The following is a 25,814-nucleotide window of genomic DNA, read 5'->3' on the forward strand; positions in this document are numbered from 1 at the left end:
TCGCCTTAGTAATGACTGTCAGGTTGGAGGGTGACACCGTTTTGGATGGAGGAGAGAGATTTGCTTCTCTACCGATTTACCTTTTGAGTTTATTTGCTAAAGGAAGATGATGTGTGTGACTTTCTCATTTCATGATTTAGTAGAAAGGGCCAACACAGGAAGTAGGAGCTGAACTGGCCCTGTCTATTGCATAATGTAATAGGTGACGAGAGTGACAAAGTCTCACTGATTTTACTATACATTATACAGGCCCATTCAAACTGTTCCTGCAGTGACATTCATTAGGTTTGGCACTTTTTAATGTATACTCAACTGAAAGAGCTAAAACAAAACTCTAGCTTTAGTATATAGAGCACTTTGACTGCAGCTGGCATTTTCAGTTTGGAAATTTTCTATAGTTTCCCGCTTAATCTTATAAAGTACATTATAAATTATTTAAATATATATTGTGTATTTTGAGAAGCACAGTGGCACCCCCTTCTCCAACCCTGCCCCAAGTTTTAAAAGCCCTACTTAACCCCATCTTGGAAAGGATAAACTGTACGGGTTCCACACTATGTTCAAGATACATTGTTGGCACTCCCAACCATATTTCCCATACATTACTACCACTCAAGGGGTTAAATAGGATTGAGTCACAGTCAGCCATAATTAGCCGTGACCATAGGACATAATCCAGCTGTTAGACAACCCGGGGTCTCTGCTGTCAGCAGGAACAAGCAAAGTTACACTTAAACAACAGAGACATGCCCAAAAGGAACCAAATCGAGCTAGAACAGTTCCCACAGGGTCTATCCAGATGAAACCTCTGATGAGCAGCACCACAGACTGATTGCAGGAACTGTGATCAGCAATGCAGAGCCATAGAGACCTGCCTGCTTATCATTTTGTGATCAACTGCAGTTGGGTCAAAGCAAAAGAGAAACAGTGTTTCTCAATTCTTAACAAATATTAAAATAAAAAATAGAAATATCTTTAAAATTAGATACAAAATATAAAAATAGAATTAGACCTGAGCAATGTCAACATATCATCATAACGGGTTCTTCAAAGACTTCAACGGGATCTCCAGTCCAAAAAAATATAAAATAAGAAAATAAAAGTAATTTCAAGATAGGTTAAAAAAGACAAAAATAAAACACCTTTTATCCTCCCACTAGAAATATACATTGCAAAATACCCTTCCCAAGTTGAAAGTTTAAAAATGGAAAAACTAGTACTAAAATCACAGACTATACAGCAAAAGAGGTATAAGGAGACATTCCTATCTGTACTGGAAAACACAATATAATATAAATTGTGTCAGCACAACGAACATGGAAAAGGGGAATCACAACTGAACAAAGATATGGCAAAAACGCTAAAAAGTCATTAAGGGGCGTAAAACCCCTTTGGCCACAATGAGATTAATTAGACTTTAATAAAATCAATGCTAGTTTAAGGCAGAAGTAAAGTAAACTCAAGATGGCAATATGGCACACAGGGTGTGACTGTCCCAATGGCTGGAACCTATTACTCTTTTGCACAACCCTTTCAATATAAAAATTCAAATGTAATAAAATGTTTTAAAAACATATTTTAAGACACAGAGTGCGTGCATAATAACATGACCTGTATAGAACAATGTCATGGATCCTAACTCAAAGTGCATATTATATAGAGAATCATCCCAGACCATAAACTCTGGCACGCAGCACTTATCCGGTTTCTTTAAAAGTCATTTTATATGATCTTAAAAATATGAAAGATAGCCCCTGCTTGACTGTGGATTTACAGTGATGGTATAATCTCCTACCGAATTACATACCCCCAGTGCTGGTGTAAACATGTAACTCACAGTAAATAAAAAAATAAATAAAATATGTTAATAAAAATTGTTAAGTAATGCAGTGCTGTCCAGTGGATGTGTCATTTTGGATGATATACAATATAACTTAAAATGAGTTCCTATTGTGATATCACTTGTTTAATTACTTCCATCACCAAATATGAAGGTGGGGACTTCACTGACATAAAAACATTATTATTCTCCTTCTTTCCCCACTCTATAAAAACCAATTCTCATCCTGTTTTTAAACCATCTTTCTAACTTTTCACCAGGGAGGGCTAGCAAATGCAGGTGGGGAGGGCAGTCCAACCAAAAGGCCCAGAAATAGAACAGCCTGAAACATTTTTGGCACTCAAAATTATACAAAACGTAACATGCGTTAACTAGTGCTGTCCAAATCACATTTACAGGAACAGAGAAAGAATAAGTCTGTAAATGCTGCCTAAAGTACGGTAATTGTTATGCTAGACCCCCTGGTGTCTGTATGTGGAACTGCAGGCCAAGCATAGAAACTTTGGATAATGAACCCAGGTGCCCTCTGACCCGATTCCTCTACCCCATTGTCCTTTCTTACTCAGTTTTTTAAGCCTACTCTACCATTTGTAACCTTCTCCTCTCCGCTCAGTTATACTCCTCCTTTCTTTATACTGCTTTTAAAACAAACACATTACTAACGTTTACCAAAATATTAAACAGAATTTGTCATCGCCACACAGAGTTGCTGATTCTTGACAACAACAAAAAATAAAAATAGGATGGCTGCCCTCTTTCTTCCTTCTTCCGGCAACTGCCACGTTCTCCTTAGCTGACATCAAAAGAGATCTACCCCTGGTCATCCTTGTGAATGGGGAAAAACAAGGGGAAACAGCAAGTTTTTGTCATACAGATGCTGAGCACCAGGAAAGGACAGCACTTGGTGTACTCTGATCAAGGTACTGTTTTGGGGTAAGGTCATTAGAAATTAGAAGCAACAAGAAATAAGACAATGATAAGAAAACATGAAGCATTCAAGGAATTTTGTTTTTTTTTAAAACTTTTATTTTTGCCGCAGACAGGAGGTATTAAGTATAGTATACAAGCATACGTATACAAAGACCAAAAAGAAAAAAGATTACAAGATGGTCATAAAGCAGTCGTCAGTGGTACAGTGATAAATAAGACAAAAGTAAGAGTATGATGAGGAGTACGAAGCGGAAGGGACACCCGACCAGGATAACGAACGATACACCGTGTACCGAAGTATACAATTGAAGATACAGGAGTAAAACCTTTCAATAGTAATAGAATAAAATACAAATATAAAAAAAATCAACCTAAACCCGGCAGGGGGTGTCTGCCCAGTAGAATTTGCCGAGAGAACCATCCAGTGTATTGGAACATGGAGAGGAGAGAGGCCCTAGTGGAGGGAGCCAGTGTGGGAATATACGCCGACCATTTAGTAAAGAAGGCACGGGCTTTGGTTTCCCTCCTATGTAGGGAAGATTCGGTCCAATCCATTTGGAAAATATAATTAAGCCGTGACAGGGACATGGTTAACCCCTTCAATCCCAGGGGTTTTTGGTACCTCAAAGCCCAGAGAAATTTTGCTATTTTTGGGGTATGTCGGTTTAGCGATGATTCTCTTTTCCTGTGAATAGTGTACCCATGTAAACTATATATTGTTTTTTCAAGGAGAGATAGAGCTTTCGTTTGATACCATAGTTGGATGATTAGCTGAAAATTTAGAATGAGAAATTTAGTAAAAACTAGCGAAGATTAGAAAAATAAACTAATTTTTTTTTACATTTTCCCTCTGAATCCTCACAAAATTAGGTAAAGTGATGGAAAATCCCCTCCAAGTTTATCAATTCAGGTGTCCCGATTTCAGAAATACTGAATTTATATAGATTTTCCAGACTTTCCCAGCACCAGGGAGCATACTATTAGGTGTACAATTTTGTATAATTTTTATGCCTATAGCTTAACGGGTTTGGGGGTTGTGAACGGGGGCAGGAGGGTTATACTGGCTAGATGTTATGCTAGGGCAATGGGAAGTAAGGTTTTTTAAAGAATTTTATTATTTTTTTTATATATATTTTTTTTATTTTTTTCATTTTAATTTTTTAAATTTTTTTTGTATTTTTTATATTATTTTTTTTTACACAGTAATGGTTATAGGTCCTCCTGGGGACCTTCTGAACATGCCAGTGATGTCACAATGACATCACAGCTCACATTATAATTTTTTTTAGTATTATTTATATCATTATTTTAATGATTTATTTAATATTATTTTTTAAATGGTTTAACTTTCTTTTTTTTTTCAGCTTTTCCGTTTCAGGACAGGAGGGGGAGTGAGAGTCATGGTTTCTCACTCCCCTCCCCGCGATCCCCCTGCACCGATCACACTGTGATCTCTATGCTGGTCCTCACAGACCTGCATAGAGATCGCAGTGTCTCTGTGCCTCATCGGAGGGCAGGATATCCCCGATTACCTTCCGTGTTACGTCAGCAGTGACGCAACCTGTAAGGGAATGCCCGATCGCGCGTTTGCAACTGCACTTTCAAATGTAACAGCTTACCGGCTTCTGCTGCCAGGGGGGAGTCCAGGCTGTCAAACGATGTGTCCCTGACGCTGCACGAAGGGCTGGACGTACTGGGACGTCCATAGGGGTTTCTTAGTGGGCGTTTTTTGGACTTCCCGGTACGTCTATAGGGGATTGAAGGGGTTAAAGTGGGTGGATGTGGTTAGATCCACTGGGAAAGAATGGCCTTCTTCCCCACCGCTGCCACCACCACCAGTAGGGATCTATCTCTCGCTGGAAGTCGACAAGTATCGGTGGAGGAAAAAATGCCAAATAAAGCCCATTCGGGGGTCATAGTAAGAGGAAGTTTAAACGATGTAGTGACATTTGCCAAATTTGGGGACAGAGCCAAAGGCAGTGCATTAAGTCTGCGTCAGGATGAAGACATTTCGGGCAGTGGGAATCAGCCGCCATGTGCACCAGTTTCCATAGCTTTGGGGGAAGGTAGGCCCTATGTAACAATTTCAAAAACATTTCGGAATAGGATTTAGAGACTAATATCCTAGTAGCCCTAATAGTGGCGTCAATCAGGCAGTCCGTCGTAAGGTCTGGGAGGTCCAGCCGCCATTTAGCAAGGCCCTGAGTCGAGGTCTCTAGATCAATCAACGGGCGAATTAAACTGTACAGCCCGGACACAGAGGTAGGACCAGTCTGCAAGAGTAGGGTCTGTTTATCTAGTCTATTGTTAATGTCAGATGGAGAAAGGCGGGAGAGAATTTTAGAAGCGTAACTGGAGATTTGTAGGAAATGCAACCTATGAATAGGAATGGGGTAGAATTTAGTCAGAAGTCCTTCGTAGGAAAGCAATGCCCCGGTACCATCAGTTAAGAAATGGGTCAGGAGCCTGCCCCCCTTAGCATATAAGTGGGAAAACAAAGCAGCAGCCCTGCCATCATGGAAATCAGGATTGCGGAGAAAAGGCAGGAACAAGGAGACATTCGGGCTAAGGCCTTGGGCCCTACGCACCAACCTCCAAGCCTTGGCAGGGGTAACAAGTAGGGGGTTGTCCCGTAAGGAAACGGGCCAGTCGGAAGGGGGCAGGTGAAGGAGAAAGCCTAGGCGAACGTCAGGCGTAAACTGTTGATCCAAGAGAGGCCAGGCACAGCAAGGTGTTTGTGAGAGCCATTCAAGTGCGATTTTATAGTTAGCAGCAAGGCTATACCCCAGAGGGCTCGGAAGGTTAAGGCCACCGGAGGAAACAGGCTGTTGGAGTTTAAATAAAGAAATCCTATGTTTCTTACGTTGCCATAAAAAGTTACGAAGGAGTCTATCATGTGTGTGGAGGTCGCATTTTTTTATGATAAGCGGCAGCATTTGAAGGGGGTAGAGAAGACGAGGGAAAATCACCATTTTGTATAAATGGCAACGACCCGTTAGGGAAAGCGGTAGTCGTCCCCAGGAGCGGAAATCGTTCGCCATGCGAGAGAGGAGTGGGGAGAAGTTTAAATCATAAAGAAGAATCTGCGGGAATCTGCAGACCTAAGTAAGTTATTGAGCGTGAAGAGGACCATTGGAAGGGGAAAGTATCACCCCAACCTAACATAGCCTGGTCATAAATGGCCAAGGCCACTGTCTTAAGCGGGTTAATTAGGAAACCGGAGGCCTCGTGAAATAATTGTAATAAAGACAGAAGGTGGGGGATGGCCGATTTAGGATCGGATAGGAATAAAAGAAAATCGTCCGCAAAAACCGCTGATTTAAGTTCTACCCTGCCCATCTATACCTACAATAGATTGAGAGGACTCTAGAAGATGTATCAAGGGTTCCACCGCCAGGTTGAAAAAAAGTGGGGATAAGGGGCAGCCTTTCCTAGTACCCCTCCCTAGTGAAAAGAACCGTAAGTTAAGACCATTAACTGTCAGTTGTGCTACAGGGGACTCATAGCGCCCTAAACAGGTTCAGGAATGGCATTCCGAAATGATGAAATTTGAGAAAACTGGTGAGGTAGTGCCATGAGATCCTGTCAAACACCTTATTGGCGTCGCAACTGATAATAATATTATGGAACTGACGGGCAAGTTTGGTATGGTGAATGGCAGCTAAGACACGGCGGATGTTCTGTGTCGAGCGCCTCCCCTTCATAAAACCGGTTTGAGAAGTAGAGATAAGGTTAGGTAATATGGTTTGGAGTCTATTGGCCATTAGCTTAGAAAGAATCTTAAGATCTTGATTAAGAAGGGAGATGGGCCTATACGACGGAAGAAGGGTAGGGTCTTTATTAGGTTTTAAAACAACCACTATTCGAGAAGTATTAAAATTCGGTGTGGGGGGGTTGCCGTTCAGAATATTATTGTAAAGATCCTTCAAATATGGGAGAATATGGGGCGAGAGAAGCTTGTAATATTCGGCCGGAAGGCCATCAGGGCCGGGCGTTTTGTTGTTAGGCAAGGATTTAATGACTGTTTGTAGCTCCTGGAGTGTAATCGGGGCCCCAAGGACCTCCCTATCCTCGGGAAGTAGCTTAGGTATTTGTGCTTTGGTGAATATCTCCAAGACCGTCTCAGTATTAACCGGAACAGCCGCGTAAAAGGATTAAAAATAATCCGCAAAACTGGAGGCAACGTCTTTAGGGTCTGTACAGGAGGACGTCGGAGTGGGATGCACCTTCCGAACCCCCCGGTGAGTATGTAGGGAGTGCCGCAAGAGGGTGGCCAATAGTTTTCCAGAACGATTGCCCCAACGGAAAAACCTATTACGGTCGAAGGTATATGAGGTCTGGGCCTTCTCAGCTGCCCAAGCGTCCTTGTAGGCCCGTTCCGTCTCAGGGGTGGCATGAGCCTTATAATTCTGGTAAGCCTGAGTCAATGTCTTATTAAGAGAAACAAGTTTTTCATCGGCCCCCTTCCTACGCCTCGCCATGTATGCGATAATCTGGCCCCGGAGTACAGGCTTGGAGGCCTCCAGATGAACAATGTTATCATCAATGTAATTGTGCCACTCAGTTTCCAAAAATGATTTGAAGGACTCTGACTGGGACATGAAGGATGGGAATCTCCAGTTACGTGAAAAGGCAAAGGGATCACGAAGCGTCCATTCAGTCCAGACAGGGGCATGGTCAGAAATGACAATATTACCAATATGGGATGACAAATGGAAGGGGAGTAAGTCGTCGGAAAGGAAAACATAGTCCAGGCGAGAGAAGGACTTATGTGGATCTGAGAAAAAAGTGTATTGCCTTTCTACTGGATGTGTGAGTCTCCAAACGTCATTGAGGCGGAAGTGTTTTAGCAATGGAGCGGAGAGGAAGGACCGAGGTCTGGCTTGAGGAGCAGAGGAATCTGGGAGTGGGCAGTCATATTAAAATCACCGGCCAGGATCAAATTTGGACACCGGAGGCCTGACAGAACAGAATATAAATCAGCAAAAAAGGCTGTTTGATTCACATTAGGTGCATAGACATTAACCAAGGTGTATTTAACACCATTAAGAGTCAGTGTAAGTACAATGTATCTACCCCCCAGATCTCTGATAACCGACTCCACGAGCCAGGGCAATCGCCTTGTAAGGATAATTGACACCCCTCGGGACTTCGAGGAATACATGGCTGAGTAACAGTCGCCCAGCCAAGGGGCTTTTAAGGTATTAGAGATAGGATCTGTCCAATGGGTTTCCTGTAAAAACAGGAGATCTGGGGATAATTTCTTAAGGTGAGACAGAACCTTCTTTCTCTTTACAGGGGAGTTTAGGCCCTTCACATTCCAGGAGACCATCCGAACATGTGCTTTAGAATATGTAGAGGTAGAATCAGTATTTGTGTGCATTTGTATTAAAGGCTCAACCAATGCCCGCCCGTGGAGTCGGGAAGAGAATGAGAATATTTAGGAAACACGGTGCGGGAGAGTCCCAGCGAGCCCCCCACAGCAACCAAAGAATAATATCTGACAACTGCTTTGAATTTAACAGTAAAGTACCTCCTGTTGACATTTTATAACTTTTAACCAAAACCATGGTGCGCTGGAAAAGGCACCAAAAACAACAAACAAAAGAAAAACAAAAACCAAAAAAGAGAACCAGAACAGAGAGAGATAGTCTGTGAAGCGGAACATCAGTCCCTAGAAGGTTTAGAAAAGTGAGAGCGAAGGGGAGAAGAGGAGGTAGAAGAAGGGCCCGACCCTCGAACAGCCTCCACATCAGTCGCAGCATCTGCCAAGTCGGTACGGACAAAGGAATCCGCGGACTCAGGTGTCTCAAAGAACAGCATCTTCCCTTGATAGGTGACACGGAGCTTGGCCGGGTATGTAAGAGCAAACTTGACTTGGCGTTTGTGTAAAATGGAGCACACTTGTGAGAATTGTCGCCTCTTGGCCGCAACCGCGGCTGAGAAATCTTGAAACAATAAAATGTGACCTTGATATTGTAAAGGCGAGTGTTTTCTGTAGGCTTCGAGAAGCTTAACTTTATCCAGATAATTCAGGATCTTGAAAATAACTGTTCTGGGTCTAGCGGTTGGCGACTGGTTCTCCTGCCCCACTCTGTGGACTCTCTCAACCACCAAACGATTTTGGGGAGGGGAAAGATGCAGTGCAGCGGGGAGCCACTCCGTGACTAGAGGCCACAAGGTGGCCGATTTGACCGATTCCGGAAGACCAACGAGACGCAAATTATTGCGCCTGCTACAGTTCTCAAGGTCTTCGATACGGGCCTGTAGAGCGCTAATACGTTCCTCGTGCGGTTGTTCTGAAGCTTTAAGGCCAGCAGCGTCATCCTCGAGATCAGAAAGTCGAGTTTCCAGTGTCTGAATTCGCTTACCTTGCGAGGTAAGTTCGGCAAGGGTGGAGTCGATTGCAGAGGAGAGTTTTTCCAGTTTCTGATCCAGTAAAGGTGACAGAATGTTAACGAGGTCATGCGAGGAGAGAGGAGCGGGGGGCACAGGAGCAGCAGGAAAGGATGCGTCTACATTCTCGCCTTGCACAGAAGCCTGGAACAAAGAGGACTTGAGTGTTGAGCTCGACTTGTCCTTAGCTTTCCCCTGCCTGGTCGATGTCTTCGACATGTTGTCCATGTATTTTTCCATGAGGAGGTAGGGTCAGGCAAGAAGGAGAGTAAAGCAAAGAAAGAGAGATAGAGAAAGAGAAAAAAAAACCAAAAAAAAAACCACACAAACTAAAACCCCACCAAAGCAATGGAGCAGCACACTAAAGGCACGGTATATAAGTGAGGCACAATGGGTTGTGAAGCCGAAAGCAATATGTAAAGACACAGTGAATGTTAACCCAACAATGTACACCCAGTTTGCTGAGCACACGCTTAAAGCAGGTGTACGGGTAGTGTTACGGAGTGATGGAAGTAATATAGTGTCCGGCACAGCACTGCAGAGAAGTCTCTAGCAAGATGTGGCAGGCATCACAGGAGAAACAGGCCGGTATCTTGGAGGATGCGTAGAGGAGGAAGAAGCCACCGGGTTCAAGTGGACCAGGACATCTCAGGTGAGTGGTGAAGTAGAGGCACTTGGCAGTGTTGTGTGGTGTATGGGACAAGGCCCAAAGTTACCACGTGGTGATCAGCATCTCGTAATGGCCGCCAGAGAAAAACTAAATAAGAAAACGCCAATCCAGAAAATCAAAAACGAAGCGGAGTAAAACAAAAAACGACTGGAAAACGAAGCGGGGTGGAAGGAGTGTCGTGTTGCCAGCCCGCGGTGCGGGACAGGATGGCGGATGTGCAGCGGTGTGTTTCACGCGCCAAGCTTAAGGACGGGTAAATGACCCGGACTCCGGGGGAGAAGAGGTGAGACTCACTGCGATGGTGTCGGAGATGGGTATGTCGGGCAGGAAAAAAGCGATTCTCCATCCGATGGTAGTGGATAGAAGTAGGGTCGCAGGAGCCCATGTAAAAAGCAGCCTGTCCGTTCAGCCGCCGCCCCGGAAGTCCTCAAGGAATTTTGTTAAAATTACACCTTCTTCTTTGCTACATTTTGTCAAAACACTTGCAATTTATGCCCAGGCATTAAAAACTGTAGTAATATATTTGAAAGTAAATGAAAGTGGTGATGTAACGGAAAGTATCATTCCCAAATTAGCGATACAATGAAATGCATCTGTCACTTTCTGTTGGTGGCGAAACCCAACACAAGTGTGTTACACACCTTTACACACAGACACACACCACACAGCGTGTAAACAAGACACCACTTTAATAGAGAATTACAGCACAACCACAAGAACAGGAATACACTTTTTTGTTAATTCAGACTTTTTCTGCATACATTTAAGTGGATAATTCACATTAGATAATTAGGAGTATTGGCAGCCTGCCGTCCATTATCTTAGCCTCTTTCATTCCTCCTTTGCGGCCCAACCACAGATTGATCTACCCCAAATGTAATAAGGCACTCTTCTTTGGGGCTCTACCACAAGTGACCCGGGCTCGATGAAATTAAACATTCTTGGTCCACAGCAATCATTTTCCCTACACTCTTAACAACATAAGTTACTATATGTAATGTTTACATGTACCGTTCTAACAAATGGTAATAAATCCTGCCTGAAAGAAGCAACTGTTTACAACCATTAACATTTACACGATTTGGTGGGTGTTGTAGACCCTCTTTCTGGTTATAGAACAAAAGGACACTTGAAAATTTAACTTTGCTCTTGCTCTACAAATTTCAAGTTTTTTTTTTTTATCTTATACTAAAATAGAAGCCATTAACAGCAATTAGCTCTAATTCCATGATTTCACACCCAAAACAATGATATATGTATATATTACACATATTTTATATATCACTTATGTACAGTAGATATGCAAATCCGATTGTGAGATGTATTAAATAAGCAATATAAAAACACGCCTTCTCAACACAAGTTTTGTCAAGCTTCATTATAATATTGCTGGCAGACAGCCGTAAATGTACAGTGGAAGATGAACATAGTGCTAGGAAGACAGTAACAAGGAAAACTTTGAAAGGAGAAGCATTAAAGATGCACAACTAAGAAAAAACTACAAGAGATAGACTATTAGAGCAGAAGCTGGCTTCCGAAACAGACAAAATGACATTATATATGCATATATTACGCCCTGTATCTGCCAATAAATCGCAACCTGTGATCAATCAATTTGTAGGATATTATTTGGCAACTTTTGAAAATAAATCTTTGGCAAACCTGCAGGATTACAAAAGGCAGTTACAGCAGCATAATTGTAAACATCAGGACATTCAAGTATTGGCTCTTAAAAGTTGCATGTGGAGGGGAGAATTGGTTTATGTTGGATGATTTGCTAGCAACATTGGAAGCATGGGATGTGTTTCTTTTGGACTGACACAAAGGACTTGGCACACGATTTCAAGAAGTGACTGATAATTCTGTGAGCAACACCCAAAACAAAAACATTCCAAGCAACAAGTACATTGTTACTTTCACCATGCTGCCATGAAACAAGGTTTACACAATTAACCTTTCCTAGAAGTCTGTTGCACAAACCCCTGTACATAAGAGTACAAGTGGAAATAAACAACTACGTGCACATTATGAAAAATGGCAGCATATAAAATATATACATGCTTATACCCATACCTGGGAATCTCCTAGAAGTCTTCCACTCATGCTCCTAGCCCCCGTAAACTATATAGGGCTAGGGAGATGCCCAGAGATCAAATGCCACCAGAGACTCCAGTACGAGTTCACAGATATGATAATAATATATATATATATATATATATATATATATATATATATCCTATAAGGCTGAACATATCTGTCAATGATAAATGCCTAACATCAGCTATGACGTTTTAGTAAACTATAGAGCATGAGACGTCTATAAGAAGATTTTTGCCTGCAACTGCATACACCCATGTTTAATAAAAAAAATGTAAGATATTTATATATCTTACATTTTTTATATATATTATATGTGTCTGTTTAATGGAATTTGATTGAAAACATTTTTTTTTAAAAGAGAGGATCCTTCCTAATGAAAAATGGTGCAGATTTATCTTTTTTTTAAATGTATTTATTTTAAAAAATTTGCTCCTAGTATCTGATTTTCTTCTAATTTGTAATTGGAAAAATCAGGTACTAGGGAGTATGTAAAAAATAAATTGTTAAACCTGCTTCAATAAAAACAGTCTGCAAATATTTAAAATACCAGGAGGGGGTTGCTTGTAAAAGCAAAACCCTTTCTTACAAATGCCTTAACGTGCAGTAAAGTACGATTTACAAATTACTGTCTTTTTAGGTGACAGGTCTGCTTTTTACAATATTTTCCAGGTGTGCATGGGTATAATCTGTCTAATGGCAGGTATTTAGGCTATTATGAGATTTTTCAAAATATCGTCCAAGACATAAAATAATGGAATATAAAAGGACCTGGCCATGGTAATATAAACTGCCAAGTTCCATAGATGGTTAGTGTCAGTATTCTGCGTGTAGATACATGCTGACACAGACACATCTATGCACACACATACAGAACACGACGGTATTGCTGATGTTTATGTAACCCCGTTCGGTTCCCATAGCACTTTTTAAGTCTCAAGGGCCACAAAAAGGCTGGGAACTCACTGTATCTTTCAATGAAAACACTTTTTTTTATGTGATGACCATGCTCAACCTAAGATATCCAAAAATCAAAGCCTATTTTGCAACAGGGACTCGTCTGTTACTTTGTGATATGATGGCATAAAGGTTGAGGTGGCTCCCCCAAAGGATAGATAGCACAAAATAATGTAACAACACACATCAGATCAAACAAAAATAATGAGACACATCATAATGGGACAGTCGTGTCCATTTGTTTTAAAAAAAGGACAAGTTAATCAAAACGTTTTGATTTATTTTCAATTAATTGCAGGGCACTTGTATGAAAAACTGCTATGCAGAGATGTCAGTACCCTAACTTTTCTGTTGGCAGGGACAGGGGTGGCATGATGCTGAGATCTGAACCCCAAACGCAATGGGTAATCGTGCGCCAGGACAAGAGTTTTTTCCCCGTGATCAATAACACTAACCCCACAGCATGTTTTTATAAAAAATAAAACGTCTATAAACAGAAACATTATTTTAGACCTTACACTAATGGGAGGAAAGCCGATTCAGAGGGAATTTCAACTAAAACCATCTAGGAGTGAGCTTATACACGTGTGTTTGTACCATATAAGTTATAAACACACACAAATTCATTGTTAGATTGTTTAAGTATCATAAAAATAACATTTGCAGAAGGCTACCCACCCCACATATGTTTGTCATTTAAAATAAAATACCGGTATTTGGCAAAGAGCAACTGGGGAGCTGTTAAAACAAACTTTCTTTAGGGGAAAAAGTTAAAATGTTAAAAATTGTGGGTCAAATCTTCATAATAAATCAAATTAAAATATCATTGTTAAACCATGTTTGAAGCAGAGAGAGGGGCCGTATATCGAAAGGGAAGCGGAGAGACAGTCCCCCGGTGATAGAGGGAACTAGGGTCTATGGCTACCAGGGGGTCAGTAAAGCTTGGCAAAAAAAGCCTTTGGCAATGGTGAGATCCTGAAAAGGTCACTGGATTCGCTCTCCTCCACAGTAGGCTCTTAATCTGTCTTCCACACTTTATTCAGCATCTTCACCACTTCATCATAGATAATGAAGACGATGGCCACATCCAGGCACACGCGTCCAAGCCGAGGTACCGTCCCCTTGTAGAACCTGCCAATTGTGTACAGGAATGATTTAGAGAACACAGAAAAGAAAGATTTAACTCAAGCAATTAATTTCATTCACACAAACAGATTAACATAATGTTCCTTTACAGTAACATTTTTCTCCATGGCCATAAAATATAGTACTAAATACCAAAATGTAGATTAGCATTGACAAAGATGTGGTTTTTATTTCAATTTGTCCTCAAATAAACGTTTTGTATCTGTAGACCTGGAAGCTGTGGCTGTTGTCAGTGACGGCTTTCCCTGCCCAAACACCAGCTGAGCTGATTCTTTATGGCAATGATAATGAAGTTTTGTTCCTCCACTGACTGAGTGGTAGTTGCCTTGTGTGCGGCATTTGTGGATGTGTCACTTATGCTGGATGAGTGCAACTTTTAATAACAGTTACTGGCAAAAATATATAATAAAGACCAAGTCAGAGGAAGAGCCAGAAGCCTGCAAACATTATTTTTGGTTGGATCAAAGACACATAGTTTTGCAGTTTTTGTCTCTCAGAGTTATCAGTTATGAAGTGGAGATAGTTAAGGTTCATTATTTTTGTTACATGGACTTACGCTCTAGGCCCTTCGTATTTGAGTATCTTGTAAGCACAGTCCCATGTGCTTTTGTACTTATGTGCCTCCAGACCCTAGAAGAGATAGAAATCAATGACATGTTAATGTTATGTATCTATAACCACGTTGAAGTAATTCCACGATTTATGTTGGCGTGCACTAATTTCAGACTTACCTGCATTCTAGTCTTTACTACATCGAGAGGGGTATTGCCAAACACACTGGCAGCACCGGCAATGGCTCCAAATAAACCAGTCACTAGCGGGTTCATTGGTTTGTTGGGGTTGTCACCTAAGAAAAAACAAAGGACAAGAGAAGGCTTAATGGGGCAACAGTCACAGTTTTTGGCAAACGTTACTTCATTACTAAAAAATACCAAGATAACTTTTGTTTTTTTGTTTGTCAATCAGTGTAATTGGCTTAAAATATCTCATCATGGAACTGAAGGAAGCCAGACGTCATTTTTTTGTGATGTCTTCTTCCATCTCCTTACCCAGCCTTACAATGGCTACTGAAACGGATCATTATGCAATCTCTAACCTAATGCATTGTGTTGCTTCTCCAATTGGAGAAAATGTCTTTTTGTGTTAGTGCGCCGGGATACCTGATTGACAGACATGGGAAGAAGCAAAGAAATACAGAAGACTGAAGAACAAGAAGATCAGAAGTGGAGCTGTGGAAAAGGGCAGGGACACAGAAGCGGTCAGAGGAGAAGGTAGGGTGACTTTGGAATGTTGTTTAACTTAAAGTCGCAGGTTCCAAGCGCCTATAGGCGATGTTAAATGAGTACTAGCTGTATCTCATGACATGGCTTCAGTTTTGGTAAGAAGAGGATTAGAAAGCTAGATATGTAGTGAAAGAAACTCAACACTGACCTCTACTGTAACTATAACATAAGTGCTAAGAGGGGGCTGATAGTAAACGAAGAAATATGAGTAAAAAAAGTGGCAAAATGTACACATCAAGGAAATTGCAGAGAAACATAGCACTCAGAAGAACATATATAAGCCACTGTTTGAATCCAGATAAGCAGTGTACAAATGCCTTAAGGCGCAACCATATTCTCAGCAGACACAAATCAACAAATAAAAAATCTTCTCCAGTCTACTCTTACCTCTGTACCAGTTTCTCAGGGAAGTCATAACAAAGAAGCGAATGGCCTGGTTTGACCCTTGCTTGAGGACTGTAGCTGTGAGACCTTGATAAGTCCCCTTTATCCCTATGTAAACAAGAAAATGGGTTGAGAACCTGTAAGCTTTACTTAATTATAAGCACACTATTTTTCATCGGGAATTCGTAGGAGGATGTTCATTATACAGTTAGGGTATGGTATCTTACGTAAAGCTGTGCGGTTTCCTAATGAAACAGTGTATTGCCAATTTAGGGTATGCAAACTAAGCCAGGAAGAATTTACCTTGGACTCTAATAATCTCACGCACCCCGTGGAAGAATCCACGGTATTTTGGGTTAGGTGAGCACTGATCATGTATAAACTTCACCTACAAAACAGAAAAAGAAGAGGTTATTAGTTATCACAATACAACACATATCACAGGTCCTTTACTATACAAAACATTATTGTTGACTGTGAGTAATAAGGTGCAAATGTCAACGTGAACACAGGGTGGCACCAATATATAATTTTAAATATAGTCTGACACTTAATATGAAAAAGTATTGGACGCTAACAAAACATTAATTATCACTTGGCCTTAAAAAACAACTTTTACTACATAGAGATATGTATTCCCAACTTCTTGGGTGATGAAGTCATTCCAACATGGCTTATATAAAAAGTTCTCTGAAGATATACATTGGCTAATACAGGACAGAAGAGTTGTTCTCTTCCTAATACGTCAGTAGCGATGGTACTACCTGCTCACCTTTGTAGAAAGGAATATTTTCTAATAGTCATAAAGCACCTTTATACTTGGGCAAGCCTAAGGATATGTCAAAATGAATTGCTGTTTTTAAGCAGGATGAGGGAAAATCTGTTGTAATTTCTAAACAGGCTGCCTAGCAGGAAAGGCAGTGTTGGGATGGAGGACATCGAGCTTAAAAACAGATCATGGGACCTCAAACCATCTACATTTTGTACCGGCAAAAATATTGTTAAAGGGGAGCTTGGACTACAAGTGGTCTTAATCAGACCATCAAGTTGGAGAAAAATAAACAAACAAAAACAGTGAAGAATTAAAAGTTCAGTAAAGATGATGACTAAATCACACAAGTGTGCACTCCTTTTACAATAACAGGACTTTCGAGTTGCATAGAGATTCCACAGTCGCGAGGATTGCCTAGGAAGCTGCAGCACTTTATAATCGGAACTTCAGGCTATGCATCAGCCAGTAAGATTGTATGCATGGACAACCAATTCATGTCAAATGATTGTATGATACTATGCTGCTGTATATTAATGCTGAGCTCTGTGTGTTATTGCATGAATAATGTCCTCCTAAGCGTGGATACGGATTTTAAATATGTTACCATTAAGAATAAGTAAATGGAGCCTATACAGCATTTCCTATCTTTGTTATATTCCTATAAATATGCCATTATGGTGCCTTGCACACTGAACTGTTCTTTGTTTCAGTTCATTGTTCTGTAGGACAGTCATTCTTAAACTGTGCCCCATGGTACAGCAGAGTCCATCGGGCCCATCAGGGAAATTGTTGGGCTGATTCAAAATGTAAAGCAGAGTGTGTGTTTGAGCTAAACCAAAATATTTGCTTGAAACAGATGGGGGAGAGGCAAAAATTGTTGTAATTTAAAATATAGTAGCTCTATATAGTTCCAGAGCTCATATGATGCTTTCAATGTGGCTGTATGTTTGGATACCCTGCTTGGCTTATTGCTTGCTGCATGGTTACATTTCTCCTTTTAGTGGCTATATTGCTACTTAATGTGAAGAGGTCCATAAAATGCTTAAGAAATCATGCAGTTCTTTCCCAATCATCTATAAGTGAAGGGCAATTTATATAGGTTTACTTCTGGTTTTTATGTTTTCAGTTTAGTTTTTTGTAATGATGTAATTGTCACAGATCAGCCTGTGGAGTGACAGACACATGGAGAGGGCACGAGAGAGGATCCCACCTTCACCGTCTCCATGGGACAGACCACAACAACGGCCTCGGCCACACCAGCACCAAGACCACACAGCAAACTGCGCTTACTGTCCAGCTTCCCATCAGCATCCCGCATATGATTACTGAGAAACTCAAACATCCCAAACCTGGAGGGAGAGATATGTTGGTGAGGGAAGGAAAAGCGAGGTGCACAAACATGGAGCAACAATGCAATCAGAGAGAATGGCTGTGATATAGAGGACGGCGCTCAGAGGGTGACGAGAAATACAGAGGCAGGAACTAAAGCTAGCGCAAGGACAGATGTGCACATTAACACTATATGGTTATTGCATCTACCCCCACAACACAATCCACTCATCAACGTTACCTTACGGCTGCCTTGGGAATGGATCCATACAGCAGAGAACTGAGCCCCCGATACAGCCCCTTCACACCATGACCTTGCACGGTTTGCCTCACACAGTCAGCTTCCGGAAAACAAGAAAAGAGGAAAAGTACACTAGGTTTAGAAATCACGTGAATCTCTTCTCAGCTGCACGCTTCTGCCATTGTCTCATGTAACGCTCACCAATGCCTCGGTATCTCGGTGGATTGGCTCTCTCATCTAGCTGAAGCTGCGTCTTGACGTATTCAGTGGGAAACGTGATGCAGATCTCGATCCCTCCGGCAATGCCACCTGTGGGGAATACGGACCATTAGTCCCCAGATCCCCGACAGTAAGACCTCTCATACAGACTGCGAAGGCCCTGAGGTCTAGTCTTCAATACAATCTAAATAACTAAAGATCTAGTAAAAGCAGCAGTCTCTGTACATTGTGAAAGTCGTGTGAGCAGGACTTTAATCTCAGGGAGCTTTCCAGCCTTAACAATGTTTAGGCCAGTGTAAAATTAAGAACAATATTTTTTTTTGTTTGTGATATTAAGTTATATATATATATATATATATATATATATATACATACACACACAAACACACATGTCTGTGTGAAATAATGAACCACCAGACTGACAAAGAATATAGTACACTTGGTTCAGATATGCAGGAATCTGCAATTTGTGCTGAACTTCATTGATTTAGAACCACGTGGTGTGTATTAGGGTGCATCATTCTGTCACATCTCGGTCTTTGCATATCTGGCAGCCTCTCTTCTTAGGCATAATAAGCGTGAGTCAGCAAGGCCATGAGGAGCTTATATTTGATTGGTCAAATAGGACAACACCCCCATCTCCCTTCTAGAGTAAGGGGAAGAATGCAAGTCAATGTACAAGGACTAATGCTGATGGCTCAATATGGTGCAATATGGTAGCAGCTCACGGCTACACCGTAAGTGATCTCTCCCCAGCCCTTCTGTGGTCTTTACATTAACCAGTTTCCTGAGGGCAAGGTGCAAAGTTCAGGAGTGGGGATCTGCGCTCTGTGTATTTATAGGAGCGAGGTCATATTTCAGTTCTGCCATTCCTGGAAAATGGCATTATCATCTTATCACATTCCTTTTTTAATACATTGTAGAGGGAATGGCTTATAAAAAGATTATTAGTAAAGAAATTACAAAAAAAAAGTGTAAAAAGAAAAATTAGGGAAATTTAAAAATGTTAAATTATACAAACGCTATTCGGGAGCCATGCACACACGTACACTCAGTCAGTAGGGGGCACTACTTTCCCTATTATAACAGACATATGGCTCCCTGGCACCCCAAAGTTACAAACTAGGTGTTGCATTTGAAATGGCCACCATAAAGCAGTGTGGCTTACTTAGGGCTGCCCTAGGGCATGCAGTCCAAATCCCATTACTGGGGTGCTTATTTCCACACAAAACCGTTTTTCTTGCCCTTTTTTTTTTGTTTGTTTACCTACACCTACTGAACATTACCTTGAATGCCCCGAAACTCCCAATCCTGCAATACCTTCCCTGCTTGTGTGTTCTGATCAAGTAAAGGGACAGTCTACCATCCCAAACAGACTCACCAATGATTTATTCGTACTAAAGAACTTACTAAGTACAGGTTGAGTATCTCTTATCCGAAATGCTTGGGACCAGAGGTATTTCGGATAAAGGATCTGTGTTCTCACCTGTGTCCGGTCCGTCGTTAATGATTCTCCCCGTGGCCCCAGAGCGCTTCCCTAAAAATGGAGCGGAATCACTCTGGGACTGCGGGGAGAAGCCTGAACAACAGAGCAGAGAGCAGGGAAAACCAACTTTTCTGTCCCTCACTTGAATTATTATTATTTTTTTTTTAATTGGGATGACCTCATTAGATCCCTGGAAATCTCCCAGAGCTGGAGCTAGCCATGGTGAGTATTCGCACATGGGCACAGGTAATCAGGAAATGCATTTTATGGCACTCAAATTCATTTTTGTTCTGTACCTATTCACCTATTACCTAAAGTACATATTTTGTGACATGGAGCTAACCCGATACATTTTGTGCAAAAGAAAAAAAAATTAATCCATAGAAAGAAAAAAAAGAATAAAGGGGGAAAAGGGTATGCCAAAAGTAGGTCATTCGATCAAGTGATTCAAGCCCTCTTAAGTGCTTTAAATGCCAGAGGCTCTGGCACTTCAGTTACAAAATGAGGATAAAATTCTTAACTTTGGGAGGAAGCTGGACCCAGGCACATTACAATTATTGGAGACAGAGAGGAGGGCTAGTGGAGGAAAACACTAAGTGCATTTGTTACTTTCCCATATACCTACAAATACAAAAACATGCCTGTAAAGAGCATTTCTGGAGCTATTTAGCCGTAAGGCAAACGGAAGCTAGGAAGTAGAGATCTGTAGCAAAACTAGCTTCACTGGAACTATGACTTCCATTCAGCTCAACCAGCACTACTACAAGCAGCAATTTCTTAGATCATCAAGGCATGTGTGATCTTGTAAAGTAGTCATGTGGCCACCATACCTCAATGGAGTCTTGGTGCTTATTGTGCATGGTCTCTGTCTACTAAAGTTGACATTTGCAGTCATTTGGTGGTGTGTGGCCCCAGATGAAAAATGTGTTCTCGTATTGCTATCAGAGGTTTAGGAGGCTAATTTCTCCTACCATTCAGAAGCAAATCTGTATAACCAGGGTCATTCAATGTAGTACAATAACTGTAAACTGTGTCCTTGTGCTGTAAAGCAGTAGTTTCATGTGAAATTTACACCATTTATGCACATGCTATGATGAACTATATCTTAAGGCGCACCTATTGTTCCCAAATGCAAAATCTAAATATATTATATATTTAGTGTGCAAACGTTTTTGCAGTTATCTTATAATAAGTTTTGCAATATCTTATAATAAGTGCTTTTTTTAAATCCTCTATTGCACACTTTCACATACAGGGTGTTTATATTTGAGAAATATAAAACATACAGCAAAACACCTACCGGTAGTAATGTGTCACCCCATGAAAACAATGCAAATACCAAGAAGTGTTTGCGCAATATCAGCACATAGAGCTCGTTTATATGCTCACTATAGGTGGACATTGAAGTCATATAGTGAGCGTATATACGAGCTCTATGTGCTCAAATGCCTAGACACGTACCGTTACATAAATATATTAAACATAGCTATTTGTATTCCTAAAGCCACCTCTGCCCAAATGACATTCACTTTACTCAATGAATTATGGTCATGCTGCAATGTTAACCCAATATGACTAATGGACTCTTCTGCACCGCAGAGCACTCCGCCAAGATTGGCCTGTGATGTATGAGATAATTTGTCTCCAAGTCACAAACACCCAGTGTCGGGGAAGAAGACAGTGGTGAAAGCCAATAAATGGAGCAAATTACTTTTGTTGAGAGTAAGATATATATATATATATATTATATATATATATATATATATATATATATATATATATATATATATATATATTAGTGTTGGCCCTGCATAGTAACCATCTCACCAATTTAATTCAGGCACTATGCAGGCAAAAACATTACTCTTTTCACCTCAATGTTTAGCGAATAAAGACAATTTACACAAACATTTTATTATAGAGCTTATGTGTAATTCATGGTGCAAGATCAATGAAGATATGAATGTACTGACTCACAACATGAATGGCATTGAACTTTATAATACCCTTCTACACCTACGGGGCCAATTCTTCTGCTCTATACAGGAGCCCAGAGATGATTCTGCTGGCTGCAAATGCGTGTGGGTTCCATATTTTATAGTAACACAGAGAGGCCATAAAATAAACCATTATACATTCCAAGGGAATAAAACACAAACAATACACCAAAAATATAAGGAATACACCATGGATTTAGTGAAATTAATCTGTGATTTAGGTGTGCATTATGGAGGTCCAGCTTGGCCTCCATAATGCAGAAGAAGAAGCTCACCAAGTTTGGCCAAAATTGATATGTTGTAATTACAATTGGCTCATTCGCCGCTTCAAACACAGTTTAGCGAATAAAACCCAGTGACACTCCCATTTACAGCAAAGCAGGATATACGTATATATGTATATGAAAGAACAATAATGTTTGTATATGTTAATCTGCATTCAAAAATAGTAATGCTTCTCAATTTGACCAACCCTTTTCTGAAATGGACTTATGTGCTCAACCAGTTTGGCGTGTTACTGTGCTCATTAATGCAGACACTTCACCCAAAGCTATTTTTTCTTTTGCACGATACAACTCACACTAATTATCCTAGTGATACTGGATGCGCCCTGGTGTAACAGTTGTATGGCTCAACCCCAGATGTATTTTGACCTACAAATTCTTGTTTTTTGCATTTCCTACTCGTAGCTATGTGGGTCCAAAGGTGAACACCTCAGCAAAACAGCTCAGGGGGCGTGGAAGAGACAGCTATATCATTTCTTGTACGAAAGGACGTATAAACACGTGCTTAGATCTATAAAAAAAAAGTGGCACGTATCATAATGTAAAATGATGCACACTGCACACGGAACACATCCAATTTATCAGTTTTTGTCTAATCACATTTTTTATGTTAAAGATCAGCCCCTAAAATTCTACAGTCAACCCCCCATCCTCTATAACGAAGTATTCACCTCTGCTACACGAAACAAGATCATATTTTAAGTATCATATGCTGTCTGTGTATTGTCACTAAGTCGGTTGCGCTGTTCGTGATACAGTAATGGATAAATAATTAACGATTACCGACCAGTTCTCCCTACATCATTACCAAACTGTACACGAGGACTAAGCGCCTTTGTCATGCACCCCGGGTAACTCCCCTTCCAGTACACCCCTAGTTAATCAATACACTACAGCTTGCACCCCAGTAACTGCCCTTCCATTACACACTTAGTTACTCCTCTAGTTGGAGGAAACACTCCATGCACTCCTAATAATAGCATTTAAAGAGGTCAGACTTTGTCAAGGACATCGCGGGTCACATACTTGCCCCATTTGTACAGACCAAGTCCAAGGCCCTCGCACCCTATGCCATCACTAACTTGTACCCCACTGAGGACCTAGCAGAATTATAGCCACATAACACCCCCCCCCCCCCAAGCAGACAGCGATTGCATTACTTTAGCGGGCCTTAAATGCCACTTAGTTTGTCACACAGTGACAGACAGGGGCCAGTGATGTTACACACAGGGGAATATTGCTACAGTGCACCACAACAGGAATGTTCTTCCATTCATACAGTGCAGGGAGACACACACCATACATTGTGCAGAGTACCACACACTGTCACACACACTCACACGTTACCTGACACTCTTCCTAACACACACCTTCCCTGAAGGAGAACACACTCTTACACACACACACACACACACACACACACAGACCCTCTCCCTGAAGCAGAACACACGCTTCCACACATACACACACACACACCTTTCCTGAAGAACACACTCTTCCACACACTCCTTCCCCGTAGAACACACTCTTCCACACATACATACGCACACCCGTTCCGTGAAGGAGGACACACACACAATTCACGTCGAACGAGTATTAATTACAGCAACTCGGGCACCAGGGGAGACAGTTGTTTACAATGAAGTCATGGGAGCGGTCACACCCGGGGTGACAACCACAAACTGCCCAGATTCCTGCCACCTGAAGTGCCGCGCTGGTTTAAGGGAGACGGAGTATGTGGGGAACTTACACGCGTGACGTTACGGGTGGCACCTGTCATCCGGGATTCCACTGGGGACACGTCTGTCACACGGGGGACACATTTAATTCATTGCTACGAGGGGTTAATAGCACGGGTACTTACCTGCTAGGATGGCTTTCCCCGGGTGGGTGAGCTTGGCACCCCCTGCAGGGGCAGCGGCAGACAGGCAGCGGATCCCGGTTGGCAGAGGGGAGCCCATCACGGCAGGAAAGGGTGACCGTAGAAGATGGGGTGCGGGTGGAGGGCAGGGGGCGCCGGGTTTGGAGCACATGGCTGCGCGGAGAGGAGCAGAGGGAGTCGGACACGGGGCTGCCGAAATAGTGCGTGTACGTAGAGGGAAGGGACTTCGGTGCCGGGGCTCCTCTGGTACCAGCAGCCGCCGTGTCCGGGATCCGGGGAGGGGGAGGCGGTATCGGGCCTGGCAGTCTCCCTCCCACAGCCGCACCCCGTCCGGAGTCACAGCACACTCACACCGTGCCGCCTGAAAGAGGAGGAGCCAAGCAGGCGCTGATGTGTACACACAGAAGGGGTACACGGCCTCTGGCAGGGAGGCTAATTGGTTCCATACATACGAAAAAGCACGGGGGAGTATGTGTCCCCAAGGCCGGGGGTACAGACACGTTACCCCACCCAGCATCTGGCATCAATCCTTAACTAGTATATGGAAGGCGAGCAGAGCTGCTGGGGCCCAGCGTCACTTATATGTCATGAGCTCCTCACTGACCCTCGATCTTTTGGGTCCCAGACAGTACCTCTCTGGGGATTGAGGCCTAGTGTCCTAATTGAGGCCTAGTGTCCCAATTACAAGCATGCGACAGGGGGGTAGGAGGGCCCAGCTAGTAGAAGCAGCTTGGAATGTCTGCTCATGGCTAAGCTTGCAAAAATATCATAATGTTCCCATGTGAGGAGAACACGTTAACAGGAAAACAAAAAAAAAAAATCACCTAATACTGTGTGCATGGGGAAAAATATTTCCATACGTGGCTTACGGTGGTGTGTGTGACCCATCGGGATCCGTGTGACCGATAGTGTTTTGTGTGGTAGGGTGCAAGAGGCATGTCTAGTCGGAGGCTTAGATTATTATCTTTTATTTATATAGCGCCAACAATTTACGCAGCACTTCTTACAATAATACAGGGGTATGACGACGAGAATTGACAGACTAAGACAAACCGATACATTAGGTGGAGAGAGCCCGGCTCGCAAGCTTACAATCTTGAGGGAATGGGGTGACAAACGTAAGACACAGAGAAAGGGTGAGAGGTAGTGTGGTGGTTGTATCAATGACAGGGAAGTTCTAGCAGCTAAGATGGTGCGGCTTCTCTGAAGAAGTGGGTCTTGAGATGTTTCTTGAATGTTGGGAGGGTGGGTGAAAGCTGAAGGTTTGGTGGAAGTAGGTTCCAGAGTAGTAGTAGAGAAATGGAATAGGATAATTCGGTAAGGGAATTTAAACATACATAGGATAGGCATATGGCTATCCAAAATCTTGGAACATGATATTAATGGGCAGACTAGATGGCCAAGTGGTCTATGTTTCTATCCATGCAGTGGTCACAACGTGAAGGAAAGATTTCGGTGGGACAACTTATAAGCGTATGTCACTAGAGTAGAACTTTAGTAGAACAGAGTTTCCTGTAAATGTATATCTAGAGAGTGCTCGTGCTGACTATTTGATGTGTTGCCATTACATGGGTCAGAGACAAGGAATGACAATGATATAACATGTAATTCTTTATTTTACATATGTTGTTCTTTTTTAAGTTGCTCTTTCCCTAGGCTACTCTTTTAATGTTTTTAGTTTCAGCGGGGCAGCATTACACCTGCAGGTAAGTGATACCCTGCGGGAGCTGGTAGGTACTGCCCATCACTGAAAAGACGGCACAGAAGTTCATGGTTATATTTAGTTATTGGCAAAGATGAACACCTTTGGTTTTTACTTAAATCAATCCGTAACTCTTAACAGATCCTAATGTAAATGTTTTTTTACCTGTCTATTTTGTGTGTGCTAATATACATTTTAG

General features: G+C 41.8%; 1 protein-coding gene across 1 annotated transcript; it reads right to left on the reverse strand.

Annotated features, from left to right (window-relative positions):
* Positions 1 to 13,906: 13,906 nt before the first annotated feature.
* SLC25A1 (solute carrier family 25 member 1) lies at positions 13,907 to 24,007 on the reverse strand. Its single transcript, XM_089489638.1, has 9 exons — positions 23,896 to 24,007; positions 18,247 to 18,354; positions 18,046 to 18,145; positions 17,686 to 17,824; positions 16,007 to 16,091; positions 15,707 to 15,811; positions 14,768 to 14,883; positions 14,593 to 14,666; positions 13,907 to 14,021 (listed from the first exon to the last, which is right to left on the reverse strand). The coding sequence occupies exons 1-9, from the start codon at positions 23,990 to 23,992 to the stop codon at positions 13,907 to 13,909; spliced, it is 939 nt and encodes a 312-aa protein (XP_089345764.1). The 5' UTR covers positions 23,993 to 24,007.
* Between the last annotated feature and the right edge of the window lie 1,807 nt (positions 24,008 to 25,814).

The sequence above is a fragment of the Sceloporus occidentalis genome, unplaced genomic scaffold (assembly GCF_023333645.1).
Source record: "Sceloporus occidentalis isolate IW3139 unplaced genomic scaffold, rSceOcc1.0.p SCAF_40, whole genome shotgun sequence".
Taxonomy (NCBI): domain Eukaryota; kingdom Metazoa; phylum Chordata; class Lepidosauria; order Squamata; family Phrynosomatidae; genus Sceloporus; species Sceloporus occidentalis.

Excerpts from the sequence above, each read along its gene's own strand:
- SLC25A1 (XM_089489638.1), bottom strand. The coding sequence starts at position 23,992 with ATGGGCTCCCCTCTGCCAACCGGGATCCGCTGCCTGTCTGCCGCTGCC. Across the intron at positions 18,146-18,246 it reads ACCGAGATACCGAGGCATTG|CTGACTGTGTGAGGCAAACC; the intron begins GTGAGCGTTACA and ends GTTTTCCGGAAG. Across the intron at positions 15,812-16,006 it reads TGAGATTATTAGAGTCCAAG|GGATAAAGGGGACTTATCAA; the intron begins GTAAATTCTTCC and ends TTGTTTACATAG.